Below are 20,268 nucleotides of genomic sequence, written 5' to 3' on the forward strand. Positions count from 1 at the left end.
CCTCATTTCTACATGATTCGCCACTTGGTGAGTAGCCAACGCTACATGGTGCACGGGTACCGGCTCAAGTTCTACCGTGGTGGAAGCCTGAGCACCAGCGAGGAGATCCTGGCCCATGTCGGCAACCAAGGTATGGTCCTTGGCGTCGAGGAATTTAAGGATAGCCGCAAGACACAACATGGATGGCAGCTTCTTATTTCCTGGGTCGGATTGCAGGACGAAGAATACCCCTGGGAGTCTCTCCAGAGCCGCTACAGAGATATACTTACACGCGGGGAGAAAACGAAGCTCAAAATGGCGATATTGAGTTTGTACTGGCCTTGTTGACACTTCAGCAAAATACCAGAGCCTAGTTCGACGTGCAGGTCCAGTTATGGAGCAACTTCAACGTGCTGAAGTGCAACTTGACCTGTAACACTGTCCCGCTTCATGTATGGACTGGCTTTACGCAACGGGTGACCGACTTGCATCAGACGTGACAATTGGTGACATATGTCTCTGTGGCTTGAATTTACTTTACTTGGAGAATTTTCTATACAAGAGGATCAACATATATATCTGCATGTTTAAAGCCGGTACTGACATGGGCTCTTCGGGAGCAGTGTAGTGTGTGGCACAGCAAGGAGTCTTTCCTCAACGGCAAAGAGGCTATTCTGAATCAAGAACCCCAATATAAACTACATTGTCGTCTATCAACGTGAAGTTGCAGTTTTACTGCAGCCCTGGTCATCAACTCTTAAGGCTGTGCCTTGGGTCAAACCTGTGGCCCCGATAGGAGTAGGAGCAGTCAAGTAGAACGCAGGAGCAGGCCTTTGTCGGAAGAAAGCTCACTTCTTAACTTGCAATCAGCAAGCATCAGCATTTCAGCAACGCAAAGCGGAAAGTACCACAATCGGCCACCAAAGAAATCATACCCCCCCCGTCTCGAACGGTTGTGTCTACAGGCCCTAACCAAAGATGGTTAAAGTAATTAGGAAGGCTGATTGCATTTACTACATGCCTCTGTGGCGCTCAAAGATCTGTAACTCGATGCTTCAGTGATGGAATAACCCATTAGTGAAGATGATACGATTAAGCGATTCTGAAATTTCGGTATGGTGGTCAAGAATTGCTTGAAGCTTGACCCAAAAAATACCCCACGAGCTGTGAAGAAGCTTAGGAAACCGGTTGAACACATTTGTAACCGTGGTAATCTCGAAAATCTGCTTCTGGGGACTAAAACCACAGTCACGAGTTTTCGCGTTTTGCAGTATGAGCCCACTGGTGATGGAAGAGACGTGGATACGAAACTCGTGTCTGCCATGGTATGTGAAAGACTTTCGGAGCGGCTATTGTACGTAATGAGCCACCGTGTGAATGAAGGCCAGGTGTTAATAGACGGCATACCCCTCGCCGCTTCGATTCGAGGATCGATGCTTGAAGCCACTGCGCACGTACAAGCTTCATCAAGGGCTGATATTGGAGGCACGAGTACTGTCTACTTTTAAAATATGATCAAAGATGATCCCTCGGAAATCGGGCCGAGCGCTGACGTTGGTATCTTTTCGCATTTGAGTCTAAGCGAGGGACCGTGTCATAAACCGAAGTCTAAAAACCCAGCGTCAATTGACGGATTTTACTTTCCAATCTTGGGAATGGGGAAACAATTCACGAGCCCGGCACCGTCACTGAACGCGAAGGACCGACGTATACTTCCTTCCTAACAAAGCATCCAGTGCGTGCTTTTGGAAGTATTAAAGTACTTATCCAGCTTGGTTTGTTAGATCAAGTCAAGGTCAATCCTAGACGATCTGCGCTTGTTTTCGCTTTGCTCAAGCTGACCAGATGAACTTTGAGCGACATAATATTAATCGCTATTGAGGTGCCGCTGTAAGTGGCCCAATACATCGACGCTATTGGAGCAGGCACTGTGACAAACAAGGATTTTTAAAAAAAATGTATTTACTGAAGAAATGTTTTTTGCTTAGCCCCTCGACTCCCAGGAATGAGGGCACCGGACAGCTTATTTTACGTCGTATCTTACAACTTAGTGCTGGAGCTGAATAACTGTATGGGGCAAAGAAAGCCTGTAGGGGATGGGGTATAAGTTGTCAACAGGTCCTTCGTGCAATGACGTAACTTATACAACTTTGTTTGCATTATTCAGCTATGTATGTCGTAACTTACCACGAGCCAGCACTGCCTAGAAAGAAAGTCCGATCATTGACATGTCATTTGCAAACACGAAACGTAGAAAACACATTGATTGAAGGTTCTATGCATTACGAACTTGCAACACAAAGGACTCATCAAGTTCGCACTCGTCTTTGCTACACTACTCAGCCTCATCATCGGCTTCGTCACCTCGCAGCTGGATCTCTCGGTGAGTCTTCTGCCGTTTTCCTGCTTCTTGTCCGGGTCGCCGAAGCACAATTCTCTTCCCCAAGTTCGACGGTTAGCTCTGGCCGGCATCAAAATCGTCGTTACAGATTTCGAAGCACGTCTTTGGCACCCCTTTGTATTCTTGCCGGATCTTGTTGCAGAGCCAATACTTGGCATCATCGATCGAACAGCGCTCACAATAGCAGGTTGTCGAGTAAGATTTCTTCTTGCGGTCGATTCTTAGCAACGCGCACACCTTTCAGGAGCGCTGGCGACGCTTCTGCACATTGGAGACCGCCACCCAGTCCTCACACTGCTCCAACCACGTGTAAGCCGCGGGGTACGCTTACGTTTCTGCGCTGAAGGTGGTGGCGTTGCGACTACACCGGTGAAGTCTTCTGCCTTCAGTTGAAGTAGCTGGTTCTGGAGGACGCCGTACCACTCGCGACGCTTCATAGCTGGTATACCAGCTATCTTTGCAGCCTCGGTGTGGGAGATGTAGGCATTGGCTAACGCGAGATCGACAAGGCCTAAGAATAGGCTTTTTTTTAATATTTCTTGAGCTTAGTAGATGTTTGGAGTGAGTAGGCTTGGAGACGGAGTTGATCGTGCACATCAACTCCACCCATCCAACCTTGGTAGTCGTTTACGGCGGCTGGGCATGGCACCGTAATTGCCCCCAACCTGCTTCACCTTCCGCTCAATCGCTGACGGCGCCATCGTTGCTCCTGTACACAGGTAGTGGACCGGCTTGCGATCCCACCCGTGGAAAGCAATCATGGATGGTATCGCAACCGAACGTGAAAATGTAAACGTGCCGCGACCAATATTCGCCGGGCGCTGCTCTCTTTACTTGGTGTTTCTTGTCCAGCCCGAGACGGTTGACCATGGTAGTACCATTGACGTAAACGTTCTCTTCAGCAGCTCGATTGCAAGGAGAATAGAAGAGTAGTATCTGTCAACAACAACCGCGCACCACCGTTGTCGCTTGTTTTCTGCAAGTACAATCTTGAGGTTCCTGACCACAGCAGCTGCCCCTGTCTTGTGGTCAAATAAAGTGCTGCCATCAGCCTCTGAAGTGCGCTTGCCTGCATACATTTCGAATCTGGTAAGATACGACATAGAAGTCAGTCAGAATGGCTGATGGCGTAACTTACGACATTCAGATGCTTACCTGTGCCAATAGGCTGCCCTCGAGTCGCACGTCGTAAACATCTTCGACCCGTATCGGTGTGGTTTATCAGCATAAACATTCTCGTCGTGTTCCGCTTAGACGTGGCTGGGAATACCCCCTCATCAAAAGAAAAACACCAGGCAGCAACCAGCCCTCCTGGAAACTCTGCTGAAGCTTGGCAATTACCGGTCGCAGTTTTCACAGCGTTTCCCTGTTCCGTTCACCCTGGTTGTCGACGAAGTGGCGATCGCTCAGGATATCCTGGCAGCGGTTGCGGCTCATGAAGCGTCCGAAGCTGCCAGCAGGAACGGCGCCATCTTCGACCATCGACCCGTGCGCTGCAAAGATCTTATGCGGGCAGAGCATGCGCGCAACGAGCAAACCGAGGGCGTGTAGGATCTCGTGAGCCTAGTACGCTGGCTTAGTTCTCAGGCGGCGCCGTATATTCTTCAGCGTTTCTTGTCGGCGGTCGGGGTGCTTGACTTGTCGAGCATGAATTGCTTCAGCTCGTCTGTGTACTTGCTGAAATGCGTAAATGTTCGTTTCTTGGTGAATAGTCACCCACATGGACTTGGGCATAAAAAAGAAGAACGTAAGAAGTGGCAAGTGTGTGACATTGCGCAGCTCTCTCGTGAGCTGAGCAAGCTCCGCACCAAGTCCTGGATATGCTTCCACATTTGACTCGAAAGAAGACGACACAGACGTCCACTTCATTTCTCCCAAGGCATCCTCGCGCTGGTGCAGACTGCGTCGATCAGGTGCTTCAGTGTCCAACTGGAGTGAAGCGATAAAAGCCTCATCCTTCTCCACGGCGTCGCCATCGGAGATGCCATCATGGCTACAGTCGTCGTTCCCACGGTCTGGAGTCGTCTTCTGTGTAGGCAACATCGTCGCTCTCATCCGAGCTGAAGCTTTCGTACGTGCTTGTTTTTTCACTCTCAGGTACAAAGTTGATATCCTTTTCTTCTTTGGGAGCTTGACGTCGGGGCTTCCGTCTTTGTTCATCGGCAATGGACTTGTCCTCTTCTTTGGCACCGCTCTCAGCTCCAGACGCGCCCGACAGCAATTGTAAACGAGCGGCAGCTTCTTCAAGCTGCGAGGCGTCCAGTAATAGGCCTTCAGGTGGCAAATCAAATGCCCGAGTGACTGCCGACTGTGACAGATGCCTCCGTCTCGCTAGACGTGCCGAACAAATCTCTTATAGTACGTTGCGATATCTCGATACTGGTGTCAATCTGCGAGGCGGTAACGCATTTGTCAGAGGTTCTGTCATCCAGGGTATCTGCATCGCTGTCACTGTCACCTTCGACCAGAAGTCCAGACTCCAGAGCATATTCCACTACGGCGTCTTCTCCAATCAGCACCTTGGTACCATCAGGATTTGAATAACCCCACTCGGTCTGCAATCCACTGGGCTTCTTCGCTGTCAGCCAGTAGCACGAAGCTGGCGCCAGAAGGGACCAAAGTCGATATCACGCGCGGTGGCGGCCGCTGTAGCTGCTGCCGCGACTGCAGCTGCGGCCTTCTCTCGACGACTGGAACGAATGCGCGCCATTCGGCGAAAGGTGGAATGAGCGGTTGACAAGCCACCGATTCAGATCCAAAAACTGATCCACGTCCCCTACTTTTCCCCGTTTCTGGGTTTTCATATAATACCTCCGGGACCTTATTTTTCCAAAATGACTTGATTAAAGTATTGGAAAAAAATTGAGCCAAATTCTGTTGAAATGCTGCGTACGTCGTAAGATACGACGTAAAAAAATTAGGATGTCGTATCTTACGACGTTGGGAGTCGCAAATAACATATTTTATGGTTTGGCACAATTCGAAAATTTACTTATGGTTTTTGTTGATTCCTTCACGAGTTTTATTTTCCTCGTTGGGCAGTCACCTCGCTTTGAGCTGTCTGCAGTTCATTTTCATTTTACAGTTCAGTCTTCTGCAAGTAGTTGTACTCTCGATCTCACCTTAGAGACGGACTGTAAATGGCAAACGTGTTCTGTGCAGCTCCGGCTGCACAAACATTTGTTGCATTGCTTGGACACTTCGACAGCCGCAGATACCATCGATTCTCTAAAATACTAGAAGTACTACAGTACATGCTTGATGGTCGGAGCTGGTTTCCGCTTGATCCACTTGGCAAGATTTGATGAGCTCAGGATCTTACGGACGGTACTTGGGCGTAGGGACCTGGCCAATCGCCTCCAAAATACGCTTAGACGATAGTTTCTTGACAGTAGCAAATCGAACAACTTGTCGTACTAGGCGCTTGGTGGATTTTGGTCGCCTTTCGCGTCATGTGTGGGGTTTTACACGATTAGGAGTTATCAATACGTTGCAGACAGCGTTCGGACTTCGACCAATCTATCGTGCTACCCAGCGCTTGCCTTTTCCATCCTTAAAGTGCGCTTTCTACCGTCCGATCTCCTCCTCAGACAATTTCTTGCCTCTTGGTATCGTGGATTCTGTGTGTGGCCTAGAGGGAGGAATGTGCTTTATGCATAATTTCAGCTAATCAAAACAAAAGTCGCTTCAGTATCTCTATAGATAAGAGCACTCTCTAAAATGACAGTTTCACTTTAGAATTTGCAGTACGTACATTTTTTTTTAAGATGGTCTTGTTAGGCGTTAGGCAAGTGTTTGTTGGACCGAGCGGCACAATCTACCTTGAGAAAATCTAGTGTCCCTATAATTAATAGCAGCACTGTACAGAAGTTCACCACTACTTTAGTGTTATCTTCTTTTCTACTTGTAGTCTAACTTATAATGAAGTATTGTAGATGACTGGTATCATTAATACGACCATACGCGCTCTTGGAAAAAAAAAACTTTCGTGTTGTTAAAAAAAATACTGTACGGTATATCTTCATCTCTTTAAGTTGGGCCTTGCTACTAGAACCCCCCCACACGCTCGACTACAGTAACAGGTTGCGAGCTCTTCGTATAAGAATTGTTTTTAAAGATTCTCAAGAATTTTTTTATGAGCTTACAGTTAATGACATCGCTAAACCGTCGTGGGGAATGTAAGCTCTTCGACAAAGTCTAGCGCTGACCCCTCAGATAGCTGAGGTATCAGCCTGTTCTCTTGAAGCCACTCCGCATTGTACAATTTACTGCCGTAGCGCACACCGCCATCAGCCAAGATCGTCACGATTGTATGTCCTGGGCCAAGCTCACGCGCCATCTTCACCGCGCCAAGTACGTTCAGAGCACTACTCGGTCCAACAAAGATACCGTCGTTACGAAGCAAGAAGTAGGCCATGCCTACAATCTCCTGGTTATTCGCAGTGATTCCCTTGTCGACAATCGACTCTCGCAGGTTCTGCGTCACACGTGACAACGCTGCTACACCCTCTGCGATCGTGGCTCCCTTGGCCATCGGCACGACCTCAAAACCGTCTTCAATCGTGCTGGTTGACCTGTCATTATTGATAAAAGCCGACATCGCTGCCGTCTCCTCCGGATCAATAAGCCAGACCTTCACATCCGACTTCTTCTTCTTAAAGAACCTCGACATCCCGGCGATAGTTCCCGACGTCCCTGCAGACGTCACAAAGCCGTCGATCTCTCCATTCACTTGGCTCCAGATCTCGGGCGCGGTTCCTTCATAATGCGCCATCATGTTGGCAATATTATCAAATTGGTTCGGACAATACGCGTTCGGTGTCGTCTCGGCAAGACGAGCAGCGACGTGGAAGAAATGGTTCTCCTTATCCGACATCGACGTCGTGGGCAGGACGTGGACTTGAGCGCCCATTGTTTTCATCATCTGCACCTTCTCCTTTGCAGTGATATCCGGCATCGTTAACAGTGTCTTATAGCCTCGTGAAGCTCCAAGTAATGCGAGGGACACGCCCGTGCTGCCTCCTGTAGCTTCGATGATCGTGCCTCCAGGCTTCAGTAAACCGCGTTCCTCGGCGTCCAGGATAAGCGACTTGGCTACACGATCCTTGATACTTCCACTGGGGTTGGCATACTCTGCTTTAGCTAGAAGCTTGCAGCCAGTAAGTTTGGACAAGGTAGTGAGCTCAAGCAATGGCGTATTGCCAACTGATGCCAGGAGATCGACCGAGCCGGTGGTGGAGTACGAACCCCATTGAGACTCTGTTAAGCCCAAGGAGCGAGCTGCGACAAGTTTGGAGCGTGCGGAAGACCCGCGACAACGGAGAACTGAGCTATTGCGCCACATGACACCTCTGCGACTCGCAGACTGCGAGAGCTCTGGTCGTCAAATGGAATGGACTCATGATGGGATGCCGTAGATGCATATGTTGAAAAACAACTTTCACCGCCAATGAAAGTTTGAGTAGCGCCAGACGTGGACGTTCACAGGCCAATAACATTCCTAAACGATGTGCACATGTAAGTACTACTAAAACATGCAGCTTTTGAAGTTTAGAGGGTTAAAATAATAACAGCTACTTTAAAAAAAGATTAATGCTTCAAAGTTTATTTTAGGCTGTATCAATAAAGAAAATACTAAAACAAAATGATACTTTCGCATATACACCAGTTTTCGGATTTACTCACGCAGTAGCCGCCCTGAACACTTTTCGGAAACCAAGTCAGACACAAGCTTCGTATCCTGGAGGATGTAAATATTGTAGCATTCTTCTTACCTTCAAGTCGAAAGATTTAAGTTACACGGGCCAGTGAAAGCGCAAGCTAAATAGTAGGTGCAGATTCCTCCTAAGCGTCTTCACGGAAAAGTTCGATGAACTCCTGTAGATCGAGAGTGGCGTTGGCATTTGCATCAAACGACAAAATAATGCGTGCGACGTCCTCCTTCGTAAGCTGTGTCGATCCACGACGATCGCTCTCGTAGAACCGGTCGTTATAACGAAGAGCCTCAAGCAGTTCACTAGCATCAATGTCGCCATTATTGTCCGTGTCATAAAGCTAAGAGCACAAGGGGATTAGTGAGTAAAAATCTGTGACGTGTGAAAAAAGCAGCTTCAACTTGACGTACCTTGAAGAGCTGTTGGAGTTCCTGCAATTGCTCGGTCGTCAGCGTCTTCTTCCTTACTCGCCGGTTCTTCTCTACAAACTCCAATAGTCGGCACAAGCGTAGAATCTCCTCTAGAACTTCGGGAGGTGCGTCTCCAAATACAACAGTACAAAGCTCTGCGAGGTCGATGAGTCCACTTTGATCCTTGTCGATGCTGCTGAAGATACTGCCAATGTTATCTTGCATATGAGTCCCCGAGAAGAGTCCGCTACCGCCTACTATTTCACGTATCGTAATGGCGCCACTCCCATCTTGATCCAATTTGCTGAACGTGCGATAAATGTTGACGATATCATCGCGCGAGTACTGACCGAAGCGTTCCTGCCGCATCAGCGCCGCATCTGAGCGGATGCGTACCTTCTTGGCCGATTTGAGCTCTTTCTTGGGCGATTGGGGCTTTGCTGAAGACCGAATCGCTCCAGCGGAACTAGACGAAGGTGTATTTTGACGGAGCTGTGGACCTCGATCTGCTGTCGTGAGCGCAGACTTCGGGTGCCTTCGAATCGGATGAAGGCTTGGTTTCATGTCTTGAGTCGCCACAGGACTCATGGGAAGTGGTTCGTCTCTGTTAGAGCTCACTGGATCCGATAGAATCGTTGCTTCCTCGTTAGAAATACAAGGCAACTCTGGACTAGATTGCGCCGAGGGGTCCAGACATGGACTGTTGTTATCACGGTCATCGTCAAGCAGCTCGTCGTATTGTTTGTAAAGCGTGGAGAGAAGACTTCGCCGCTTTAAAACACTAGTACTGACGCTTGAGACTAGCGTAGGCGCAGACTTGTTGAAGATTTCATTGGGTCGATCTGGTAATGAAGCCAAGGAACGAGCTCTTGCAAGTGCTGTAACGCGCTTTGGACAAAGCTTCTTTATCGTTTTTTTACGTCGAGGTGGTGGCCCCTGATCAACGTTTTCATGAATTATGCAGCTCACCCCGAGTTTCTCGAGTAAGAACGCAGACGGTGTCAAGTCCATCGTCGCTATCGAGCATTCAAGTCGTTTTTGTCGTAGAAGTCCGCTACTTCCTGCTATCTGCTTGTTAGAGCGACGGATATTTTCACGATGGAAGTGCTCGTACATTTGCTTTTCTCGGTTCAGACTCCCCACAGCCCAGTTGTCTTTATCCGCAAAAGGAAGTTCTTGAACAGGGTTTTGTAGTGTTGGTAGGAGCATGTGCGGGTCGTCGGCATCTACTGCACCCAACACCTCGAGCTTTCCGAGTGAGTCGCTTACATCTCCATGACCGGAAACCGTACCTTCATGCTGGTTGTCCTCAGTAATTCTCTGTTCTTCCTTCTTTCTCTTGGCATCTTTCCGCCTCATGATCGTCTTCATACGTTGCTGGAACTTGACTCGTTCCTTCTCCCAAGCTGCTTGTCTAGCCAGCTGAAGATCACTCTTCTTCCACGTCGTTTTGCCTGCTAGTTGGTCAAATAATCGACGTGAATGATTAAGGGTACCACTCTCTTGTGGCTGTTGCTCATCTGATGAATACTCGATAGTATTACGCTCTTGTGAAGCCAACGCAATCGCACTTGTCGACACACTTGAAGTCATCTCTTGAGTACTTGAGTTACGCGAAGATTGACTCAGAACCGGCACACTTGCACTACTGAGCATCCGACTTCGCTTCCGTTCTCGATCGAGTAGCGTCATAGACTGCTGTTTTAACGCTAATGACTTGAGTTTGGTACCTTTCAATTCGTCCCAAATTTGTTGTGCTTGCTTTCGTTTGAGTGCTGCAGCACTCGTAACATCCACTTCCCAACGCCAGATATTGGGATCAATGTCAGTCGTTGTTTTATCAACTGTGTTCTTCCCAACTGGTGGCATTCCAGTGCCCAAACTACCCATTCGTCGGCCTTGGAAGTCCCAAACGTAAACCCCTTTATCACTACCACACGTTATCACACCACGCGGCTCGGCGACAATCTGTAAGCTTCGTACATTTCCGCGATGCGCTGTCCATCGATGTGTACACACGACGTCTGTTTCGTCCACATGAAGCGGTTTGGCCTCTGGATTTCCTGTTGCGTTGCTATCTGTGTGTCGATTGCGAAGACGTTTTGCGTGTTTGCCCTGTCGAAGAAAGCGTCGACGTGGATTATACGCTCGATCGTATCTAGAAGGCATGTTCTGTTCGCAAAAAGCTCGGACATGTGCAGCGAGGATCAGCTTGGAAATATCGCACGCAATCACCTCGCCGTTAAAACTCGAAGCGAATAGTAAAAATCTGCCACGATCGATCCCTGCAGCTAGTTGTTCTCCGCCAGTCTCATCGTAAAAAGTTCGACAACATGTGACAGGACTATTAAGTTTGGCAGTTGTCAACGGGGACGAAGACGCTGGAGCTTGCTCCACTACTGAAGTATCAACTGTAGGAGAGATATCAACGATTGGACCATCGAGGCTACTATCGTTTATTGGAGCTTCCGAATCCTCTTCAGTAGCTGGTAGAACCTCCACGGGTTTTACTGGCGTCATGTGGAATGGGTAGAAGCACAGCAGAAGTACCGTAGGCTTTGAAGGCGCCAAGCTCCATACACACACTTGTCCACTTTCATGGCCCGAAAGGAGCAATGGATACGGTTCAATAAACTCAAGTACATTCACTTCACTAGTTGTCAACGCTCCGTGTGTTGACGCGTTGCATGAAGTGTCAGTTGGACATGGTGGAGTGCACGTGTCTTCAAGAAGGAAGTAGATGTAGTCCCATATTTTGATCACACCGTCCGTACCACCACTAGCAACGAGACTTAGTGCGTGGCAGTAAGCGAGACACTTAATGTCGCTGTCGTGGGCCTCAGTGATGCAACGCAGCAGTACGTTTTGAGCTGCAACTCCTCCTGTTTTCGGGGCGTCATCGTCGTATAGACGCAGTGATCGGTCCCATGACGCCGTAAGAACTGTATGGTCTTCTTTACAGTACAACAGAGCCGAGACTTGCTGTCCGTGAGGCGTCCATCGTCCCAGTACAGCTCCGTTCAAGTAATTCACCACTGCAAGTTCTCCATTCTGTGCTCCAACGACAAGCTTCCGCTGTCTAGAATCCAAATCCACACACGTGATATCTGCACCCACAAGCCCTCGATACGAACGCAACAATGAACCCGAAGCAGCGTCCCACACACGAATCTCTCGATCAGTAGCAGTCGCAATCGTTAACGAAGCCTCGTTGAATAACACTGCACTTGCGGCGAGTACGCGTGGCTTGATACGAACACGACGAAGTAATTTAACCTTGTGTGCACCCGCAACTAACAGACTTTGACCGTTGTTTAGAGCCGCCAACGAATGCGCTTTCCACGGATACCGACTTAGGTCACTCCCCATTCTAAAGACCTGCAAACAGCGTCGACTGCTACTTAATTCGGCGTCGGTACTCTCAACTGACAGCACATTGGCTAGAGTCCACCATCGGAACCAACCTTCATCATCCACCGTGATACATTGGTCGGCCAACATTCGAATACTGGAGAGTTCAGACTTGGAGTTCTTCAACAACGCCGAGGCTGCTGCATACGCTGCCGAAGGAATGAGTTGAATACAACACACAGGGGAACCGTGACCCGAAAGACGGAAGACTGGGGTGGTGGCTAAGGCGGAGATCTCCCATCCAAAGACTTCACACTCGAACCCTGCACTCATAAAAACTTGCGATGATAACTTCACCATTAACCGTACACCTCGACGATGACCTTGACGAAAGGTGCGCGTCTGGAGGGTGTGGGTATCCCAAAGGTAGATCATGTTGTCCATTCCGCATGATAACAATGTATCGTCGTTAAGAAGCAGCAGGTCTTGGAGTAAATCTGTGTGTTTCTTTAACGTCGTCACAAGACGAACTTCACATGTGCCGTCACTCGATTCTCCTCGGGTTTTGGCATTGGCAGTGATACTGACGGTAGATCTGATGACGTGGAAGACTGATATCATCAAGTCAGCTGAGATGGAGAAGAGTTGTTGAGTATTGGCACTCCACTCGAGTACTCGTTGAGGACGTGGTGTATGAACAATAGCCAAGGGCCGAGGTGTCTCCATTGCACTCGTGCTGCACGCTGTCAGTAGCGTAGAGGACCAGAACGTCAGCTTCAGATCACCAGCAGAGACTACGAGTAAATCTAGACCTGCTAGATATTTGAGAGCTTGAACTGGAGATCGTTCGGACCGAACTTCGTCCTGATCGCGTCGATAGCCAGAGACGTAACACAGCGGGTGGAACTTGTTAACTACTGGTAGTGACGGTGTAAACGACAAGGTGGCAGCTATCGAGTCTTCAGTATGTGAGTCTGTGTTGAGATCTTTCTCTCCAGAAGTCGATCCAGCGTCTTTACCATTGTCTTCGATCTCAGGTGGAAACAAACCTGTAGGATCTAATATCTCCACCACAGGACGCGAACTTTCTAGTAGCAACACTCTCCGAAACTCCGGGAGATATTCAATCTTCTTGAGTGGTCGATTGACTGCTGCATCTACGAATCGAGAGTGCTCTTCGTATTGGAGATCTCTCAATTGAGCCACCGTTCCAGCCACATCATCGTTGCCTCCACCTGACGACCCCATGCCTCCTTCGATAATAGCACTAGTAAACTCCTCCCATTCCATCGTTCCGTCGCCATTCACATCCACTTGAGCGAAGAGTTCAATGAGGTCTTCAATAAAACTCACGACGCTCTCTGGTTTCCAGCTCACACGATCCAACATAACGTTCACGAATTCGTGCAATGAAAGGCCTCGACCTGCTCGATCAAAGTCCTCTTTAAGCAGAGTCAGATCCTCCACCTGCAGACGAACCATCATGCCCAGACATGCTTGATACTGCAGCAACGCCGCCGCCATCTCGACCTTGTTTATACGACGGCCAGACCCACGGTTTCGTTCTTTGTTGGTAATTTGTTTAAAATTAGAGCTCGCAAATGCCAAAATTTAAGGAAAAAATGAGTGGGGGGTCAGCCCATTAGCTTTTACAATGAGTCTCTTCTTTTAGGTAACTATTAATTTCTTAAAGAGAAAGCTTCCTATTCTCCTAAAATTATTTCAAAGGTAAGTGTGATTCTTAAATTCCTGTCTAAAAACGACGTTTTCCCAAATATCCCTTTTTAAGTGGAGCTCGTTCGAGAGCTTGTTGATCATGTCCATCCAGCGTGCTGCAAACTGCTGCTAAAAAAACAGTGCGAGCTCAATCTGGACGAGACAGGCAACATTCAGCTAGTCTATCTGTTTCAATCAGATTGCGAGAAATGGGTCATTATAGTACTAATAAAGTGTTGCAAGAAGGTGTCGGAGCTAACCAGTAGCAAAGTAATATTGACAAATAATATTTGTGCGCCGAAGCCGACCTAGAGGCTGGTCGCCACATACGCACTTGCTGACACCAGGACTTGTCTTGGCTTATTGTATGTATACCTCTCCGCTCAGCTCTCATGCCGATGCTAAGACTTTTGCCGAGTTTTTTTCAAAGTTGAGTTTGAAAAATCAAAAATAAATAAGTATGCTGACTGACTTACTGTGGGAGCATGGCAACAACGTGGCAGCTGATATAGCATCTAGTTAAAACCAATAACAGTCTAAAGACGTATGTCGCCAAGCAATTAGCCAAATCTAACGAGGCGCACAAGAAGAAAGTGGAGAAAGGAATGCTGAAGCGCAACGAAAACTTCGTCCGCCAATAATAAAGAAGCACGGTGTGTGCGAAAAACATTTTTATTTGTTCTCCCGGGGGGGGGGTACCACAGCGTTTTCTAGGTTTGAATAGGCCGAGTGAAGGCCGTTTGCATATCCTTAAATCAGTAAGAATTTGGCTCAATGGTACGTCACATGGGAGAGCAAGCCATAGGCGATTTTTGGTAGTTACTCAGTGCCCTCAATATCTGCAGAGACAGTCCGAATTCGCACATTGGCATTTTTGCGATGCACTTATCTTAACACCTTGCTTACGAACGTCGTATAAGACGACATATTATTTTTGTTACGTCGTATATTACGACATTGCACGAAGGTCATTAGCAAATGGCTCGGAAAAGTTTTTTCAATACTTTAATCAAGTTACCACAAAAATATAATCTGCGAGAGGTCATTTTGCTACAAGTCAAAACCAGGCCAGGGGAAGGGGATCAGCCACGTCGTGAACAGCCACTCATTCGACATTTTGCTGGATGGTGCGCATACGGAATAGTCGACGCGAGAAGCCCGCCGCGCCGGCTGCCGCTACACACGATATTGACTTTGGCCACTTATGGCGGCAGCTTCGGGCGGCGGGGTGGAAGTCCAAGCGTCCGAGTGGCCTCCAGACTGAGTGGAGCTACTCGAGTCCTGACAACACGCACGTCTTCGTGGGGGAGAAATCAGTCGTGGACTACGCGTTCGACAGTGGCTTGCTGGAAGAGGCGGATGCTGATGCTCAAGTCCGAGATGAAGAAGGTGGGGAACTAGACCAAGCAGGAGCTGGTAGTAGTGGTGAAGAGCAACAACACGAGGGGGAAGACGTCGTTCGGCCTTCCCAGATCGACATCCCGACCATGATTTCCTGTGTTTGGTGGGACCGGAAGCCCGTCTATTATCTCTGTACGGGCTCCATTATGGCGGCGTCGACAATTGAGCGAAAAATAAAACGTATCGGTGCGGTTCGAGTGCCGTGCCCCTCTGCTGTAAATGACTACCAGAACTGGATGAGCGGAGTTGATGTCCACGATCAACTCCGTCTCCAGTCGTATTCACTGCAAATGTCGACGAGGTTCACGAAATATTATAAGAGCCTATTCTTAGGTTTGCTGGACATGGTCATGGTAAATGCGTATCTTACGCACAAAGAGGGGGCCAAGATCAAGGGGATGGCTGCTATGAAGCGCTCAGAGTGGTTTTGCGTCCTTCAAAATCAACTTCTCCAACTCAAAGCCGAAGATTTTGCTGGAGTGGAGGCAACACCGCCTCCTGCGAGCCAAAAGCGCCAGCGCACCCCAGTACGCCTCACGCACGCGCTGCAGCAGTCTGAAGATTGGGTTACCGTTACTGGGGTCCAGAAACGCCGGCAGAGATCGTGCAAGGTCTGCGCGCTCTTGCGTACTGAAAAGAAGAAGTCCTTCGCAACAACGTTCTTTTGCGAACGCTGCTCCGTTGATAATGCGAAATGCTGGTTGTGCAACCGTATTCGACGGGAATACAAGGGCGTTGCGAAGACATGCTATGATATCTGGCATGATGACTTCGACGCCGGGCAAGCTATCCCACCAAACTTAGGGAAGCGCATTGTGCTCCGTCGGCCCGGCCAGAAAGCTGGCCAAAGAAAGAAGACGCGACGGGAACTTCGACTTGGGCACGATGCTGGCAGCGACGACGGCAACGGTGGTGACAACGAGAATGGTAGTGATGACGAGTGAGCTTGGTTGCGTGTCAGTTGATTAGTGATTTGTTTCAAATACACAGCTTCTTGAACCATCGTACCTTCGTCCTTGCGTTTCTTGATTTAAGTGGACTGCCTGTGAAGCAATTTAGCCATCTGTTGACTGCACTTGCAGTCAGTTACGACATTGAGCAGGCAATACTGTCGCTGAATCCCGTCAGAGTTACGACATTGAAAGAAAAACCTGTTGAAAATTAATGCACCTAACCTCACGTCAAAAAGTGCACCCATACAAATACGTAGTAACATTGATATACCGTATCTTACGACATGCGCTTACGCGTTCTGGGCAAGTACCGTCCGGACGCAAGGTGTTAAGCATTACTACGTAGTACTATTTTAGTACATGTACCAGCTTCGTAAGTGTGTAACAAATCTCTTTCCAACACTTTACATGTTAAGCAGGACGTACAAGCAACATAACGATCAGGACCATGTTTACTTAAGCACTCGGCTCCAGGATTGACATTGTGAATAAATGCAACCTTCTCTTGTTTTTTTTGCTTTCGCTGGGGTTTATTATATTGACAAATCTTTTAAAAACTAAAAAGAAGGGGAGCATTCGAGCGAGAAAACTTCAAAAGAATCCGTTTACGACTACAACTCTATTTACAGCGCCGTTATTAATAGCACGCTATTATAGATAAAAGCTCTTCATCCAAAAACTAACAGAGCATGCTAGTACTAGTACTCGCTCTATTAACCCCTCTGTTACCGGAAATTTGACCTGTGAACCGCTAAGTTTTCGTCGTAACTTACGACGACGAATTTATGCTTGCGTTTGCATGGATCTGGCCTTTCCAGAGCAGAATACACTGGGTTTAGGGTAAAATGGTCGAAGGATTTAGCTTTTAACGTCGTATCACTAACGACGTATGATTCCTTCTAGGGAGTACTATGTCGTAACTTACGACATTCCGTATCGTCTGGACAAAGCCGACAGATGAATAAAATGTTGAGATTTGACACTTACAAAAAACGAACAGAATAGATGTACTACTCGCAAGAAAACAACTGAAATGCGGGGCTCTCACGGAGTATCTTTGAAGCACTTTCCAAATAACACGCACAGAAGGTTTGGAGCACCGCCATCCTGAAGGATCTCGCGCCGCGTCTTCTTGCGTCAACCTACCATCCCCGGAAGCCTTAGCACGATGCGTTTACCGATTCGACATGATTCCTTGTGCGTAATAAATGCGTTCACTAAATCAATGTCCATGAACCCCAGGAACAAAGAATTATAATACTTGCGGATGAAACGAGGTCTGGGCGGAATGGAGGCGGGGTTGATCATGCACATCAACTCCTTCCCCCCATCCATCGCTGGTAATCCGACACCTACTTCGGGTACGGAGCTGGAATTTGGCCTACCTGTCGGACGTTGCGATTGACGCGGGCTTCGTCCATTGACACACCTGTTGCTACGTAGTGTACGGTTTTTCGGTCCTACCAGTGGCACACAACCATTGTGGGGACCGCAGCGCAACGCGTAAGCGTGAAGCTTCCTTGTGGGATTCTTTTCGGTCGGATTTTGCGCTTTTCTACCTGTTGCGCATCAAACCCGATACGATTGACGACAATCGTTCCGATAGCGTAGATATCGCAAGTCGTTGGGAGCCAGAGCCACCGACGAGTAGAATCGATCAATCACAATTAATCGAGAGCCAGACGAGTTCTGTCCAAGCAAAATACTTATATTGCGGACGACTGCTGCAGCACCAGTCTTGCTATCGACTGTCGTATCATCCTCCGTCTCTCTCTCGCACCAACTTACACTTCGAAGCTACGAAGAAAGTTGGTACATTAGCTTTACTGATACAAAAAAGTCGAAAGGTGCGACTTAAAAAAAATAACAACTAGAGCTCGCCGGTGGCAGTACGCTGTCTTAGAGTCGCAGACCATCAACATCTTAGTTCTGTATCAATGCGGCTTGTCAGGCATGAAGATGTGCGTAGTGTAGTATTCCTTCGCAGCGTCAATGGCAGTACTCCTTCATCAAAGGAAAACACGGCAGGAAGCGACCACCCAGAGCGACACCGCTCTATCTACACATCCACCACGGGCCGTAGCTTTCAGGGCCGATCGCAAACGTGAGGGGCTTTATTGCTCACAGAGTGTAAGTCGCGAAGTATAGATGTGCACCGGTTAAGAGTCATAAACATCCCAAAGATACCGGACAAATTTGCTCCATCATCCGACATTGACCAATGCCTCAAAAACCGCCTTATGGGCGGACACAACACGTGAGCAACCAGCAAGCCATTCCCTTCATGATTTCGGAGGGTTCGTATCCCTTCTCAGCGCGCAGACGTCGGCGTAACGGCGCCAGCGTTTCTGGCGTTGACGGTCTCTGCAAGCGCACTTGGCTTGCTCGCATTCGGGAAGCGCGGGCTTCAATATTCTGCCTTCAATACCGGTTCGTCTCTCACGTGAATCGCACCCACAGCGCCTTCAGCATATAATGCCATAGAAAAAGAGTGGCGAGTCGGCTATCTCTCTAAGCTCCATGATGGGCGCGTCCATATCTTGTGAAAGATGCGGGTGGCTGGATGGAGCTTCCTCAAACGTCGAAGGTGGTGAGCCACACGCCGTTTTCCGTAGTGCATCCCTGTCAATATGATTCATGTCCGATGAGCCACCAAGAGATTCAATAAAGGTTTCGTCTACAAGAGCCACCTCATCGCCCGACATCTCGGCATCATCTAGGTATTCACGAGCGACGACCACTTTGTCCTCAAGTTAATCGTCGCCGTCACTCCTACTGATGTCCGAGCTCTCGTAGGCATCTGCGTGCTCGCCCTCCTTTAAAATATTCACGTCGTTCACGCTAGTCTCAGCTACGTTGGGTGGGTCATCCTCCTCACAACTTCCTTCTTCGGAAACGCCGGCATGTGCTTCAGACTCGGCTTCCGAAAGAAGCCACTGGAATGCCCTGATGTCGATGTGGTGGTCCAGCTCATCCACCGCAGGTGGCAGGTCAAACGCACTATTCACCGCGCTCTCGGATAGATCGCCCCTCGACTCAAAAATAGCATCTAAGAAGGTGCCGATAGCATCACTGAGCAATCGATTTGTGACGCAGAAACCGCATCTTTGTTGAAGGGATCTCGTTGCTCATTGTCGTTGCTCACCGACAATTATTTCGCTGTCCTCGCTGAAGCGACTGTCAAGCAGGTATTGTCCGCCCACACTTCGCTCGCTACCACCGCCTTCACTAGCATCCCCACCACGCTGTTCACCGCCACCTTCACCGGCGTCCTCACCTTGCAGTGAGTCTCGAACTGGCTACTTGTGAGAAACGTCTTCACCTTGCCGTGACTCTCCGGCTGGCTGCACGCTAGCGGTGCCACAAATGATTCCGTCGCCGCCATCCTCGCTACTCTCACGCAGGTTAATCAGCCCAGACTCGATCGCAAAGCAAACGATGACATCCTCCCCTTCAAAATTACATTCAGCATGCTATTCCATCCAAATACACGTCACATGTTACCTGTGAACCAGTTTGTGTCTTCCTCTAGCTCGCTCTCGTCAGCACGTGGCACGAAGTATCTCCAGACGTTTGATTTTCTCTCAGCAGCTTCTTCGACTCCCATCCGGCCGCCTTGAGCGGTCGCCAGAGATGACCGAAGTGTACGGTGCGAGCCTTTGCCGATTGCCTCGTTTGCGAGCTGTATCGAATTCATGGTATCACTCGACTTGCTGGATTCCGGGAGAATCTTTGAATGAGCTCGACCTTCCGCTACTCATCACAGCCCCCCTCGCCACTCATCAATGATGACTGCTCTTGCAAAACCTAAGCATGTCCCTTTGTGTTCTCTCAAATTTGACCTCTTCCAGCTTATATCGTCATTCGCTCAGAATAAGCTTGATTAAAGTATGCGTGCGTGTGTTTTCGAGCCATTTCCTGCTTAAGGCGTTCAGGTACGTCGTAACTTGCGACGTTGGTAGCAGAAGGGATAATAACAATCCATATGTAGCTTAACAAAAAATACGCGTATTGAATAGTGTTTAATTTTTTTATAAATGCTCAGTGGTGGCAAATTTCAATATTTTAAATAGATGTATGTCGTTGACGATGTTGGTGCACACAGCGTTGCGAGTGCCATCTTTCAGTGTTAAAGCACCCGGAGCGCTTTACTAGTGCGGCAATTGCACAGAGCAGGCATCGTCGCAAACAGGCTGAAGCCGATTTTAGCCAATGGTGAGTCCGAAAAGACTGCACTTATTTTGGAAGGGGGCTACTAGAAAGGTTTTTCGATACTAAAAGTCGGTGGTGAGGGACCCACCAATGTATTTATATGAATACAGCTATTTTGTAAACAATGAGCT

General features: G+C 48.5%; 2 protein-coding genes across 2 annotated transcripts; both read right to left on the bottom strand.

Annotated features, from left to right (window-relative positions):
- Positions 1-6,539: 6,539 nt before the first annotated feature.
- On the bottom strand, positions 6,540-7,754 carry PITG_06267 (cysteine synthase, putative; the record flags this gene model as incomplete). Its single annotated transcript, XM_002998378.1, has 1 exon — positions 6,540-7,754. The coding sequence occupies one exon, from the start codon at positions 7,722-7,724 to the stop codon at positions 6,540-6,542; it is 1,185 nt and encodes a 394-aa protein (XP_002998424.1).
- A 470-nt stretch (positions 7,755-8,224) lies between these two features.
- PITG_06268 (uncharacterized protein) lies at positions 8,225-12,005 on the bottom strand (the record flags this gene model as incomplete). The annotated part of the gene is made up of 6 exons (XM_002998379.1): positions 8,225-8,434; positions 8,562-9,070; positions 9,218-10,024; positions 10,166-10,895; positions 11,001-11,152; positions 11,210-12,005. 6 exons carry the CDS (start codon positions 12,003-12,005, stop codon positions 8,225-8,227), a joined length of 3,204 nt encoding a protein of 1,067 aa, XP_002998425.1.
- Between the last annotated feature and the right edge of the window lie 8,263 nt (positions 12,006-20,268).

Source organism: Phytophthora infestans, genomic scaffold (assembly GCF_000142945.1).
Source record: "Phytophthora infestans T30-4 supercont1.8 genomic scaffold, whole genome shotgun sequence".
Lineage (NCBI taxonomy): Eukaryota > Oomycota > Peronosporomycetes > Peronosporales > Peronosporaceae > Phytophthora > Phytophthora infestans.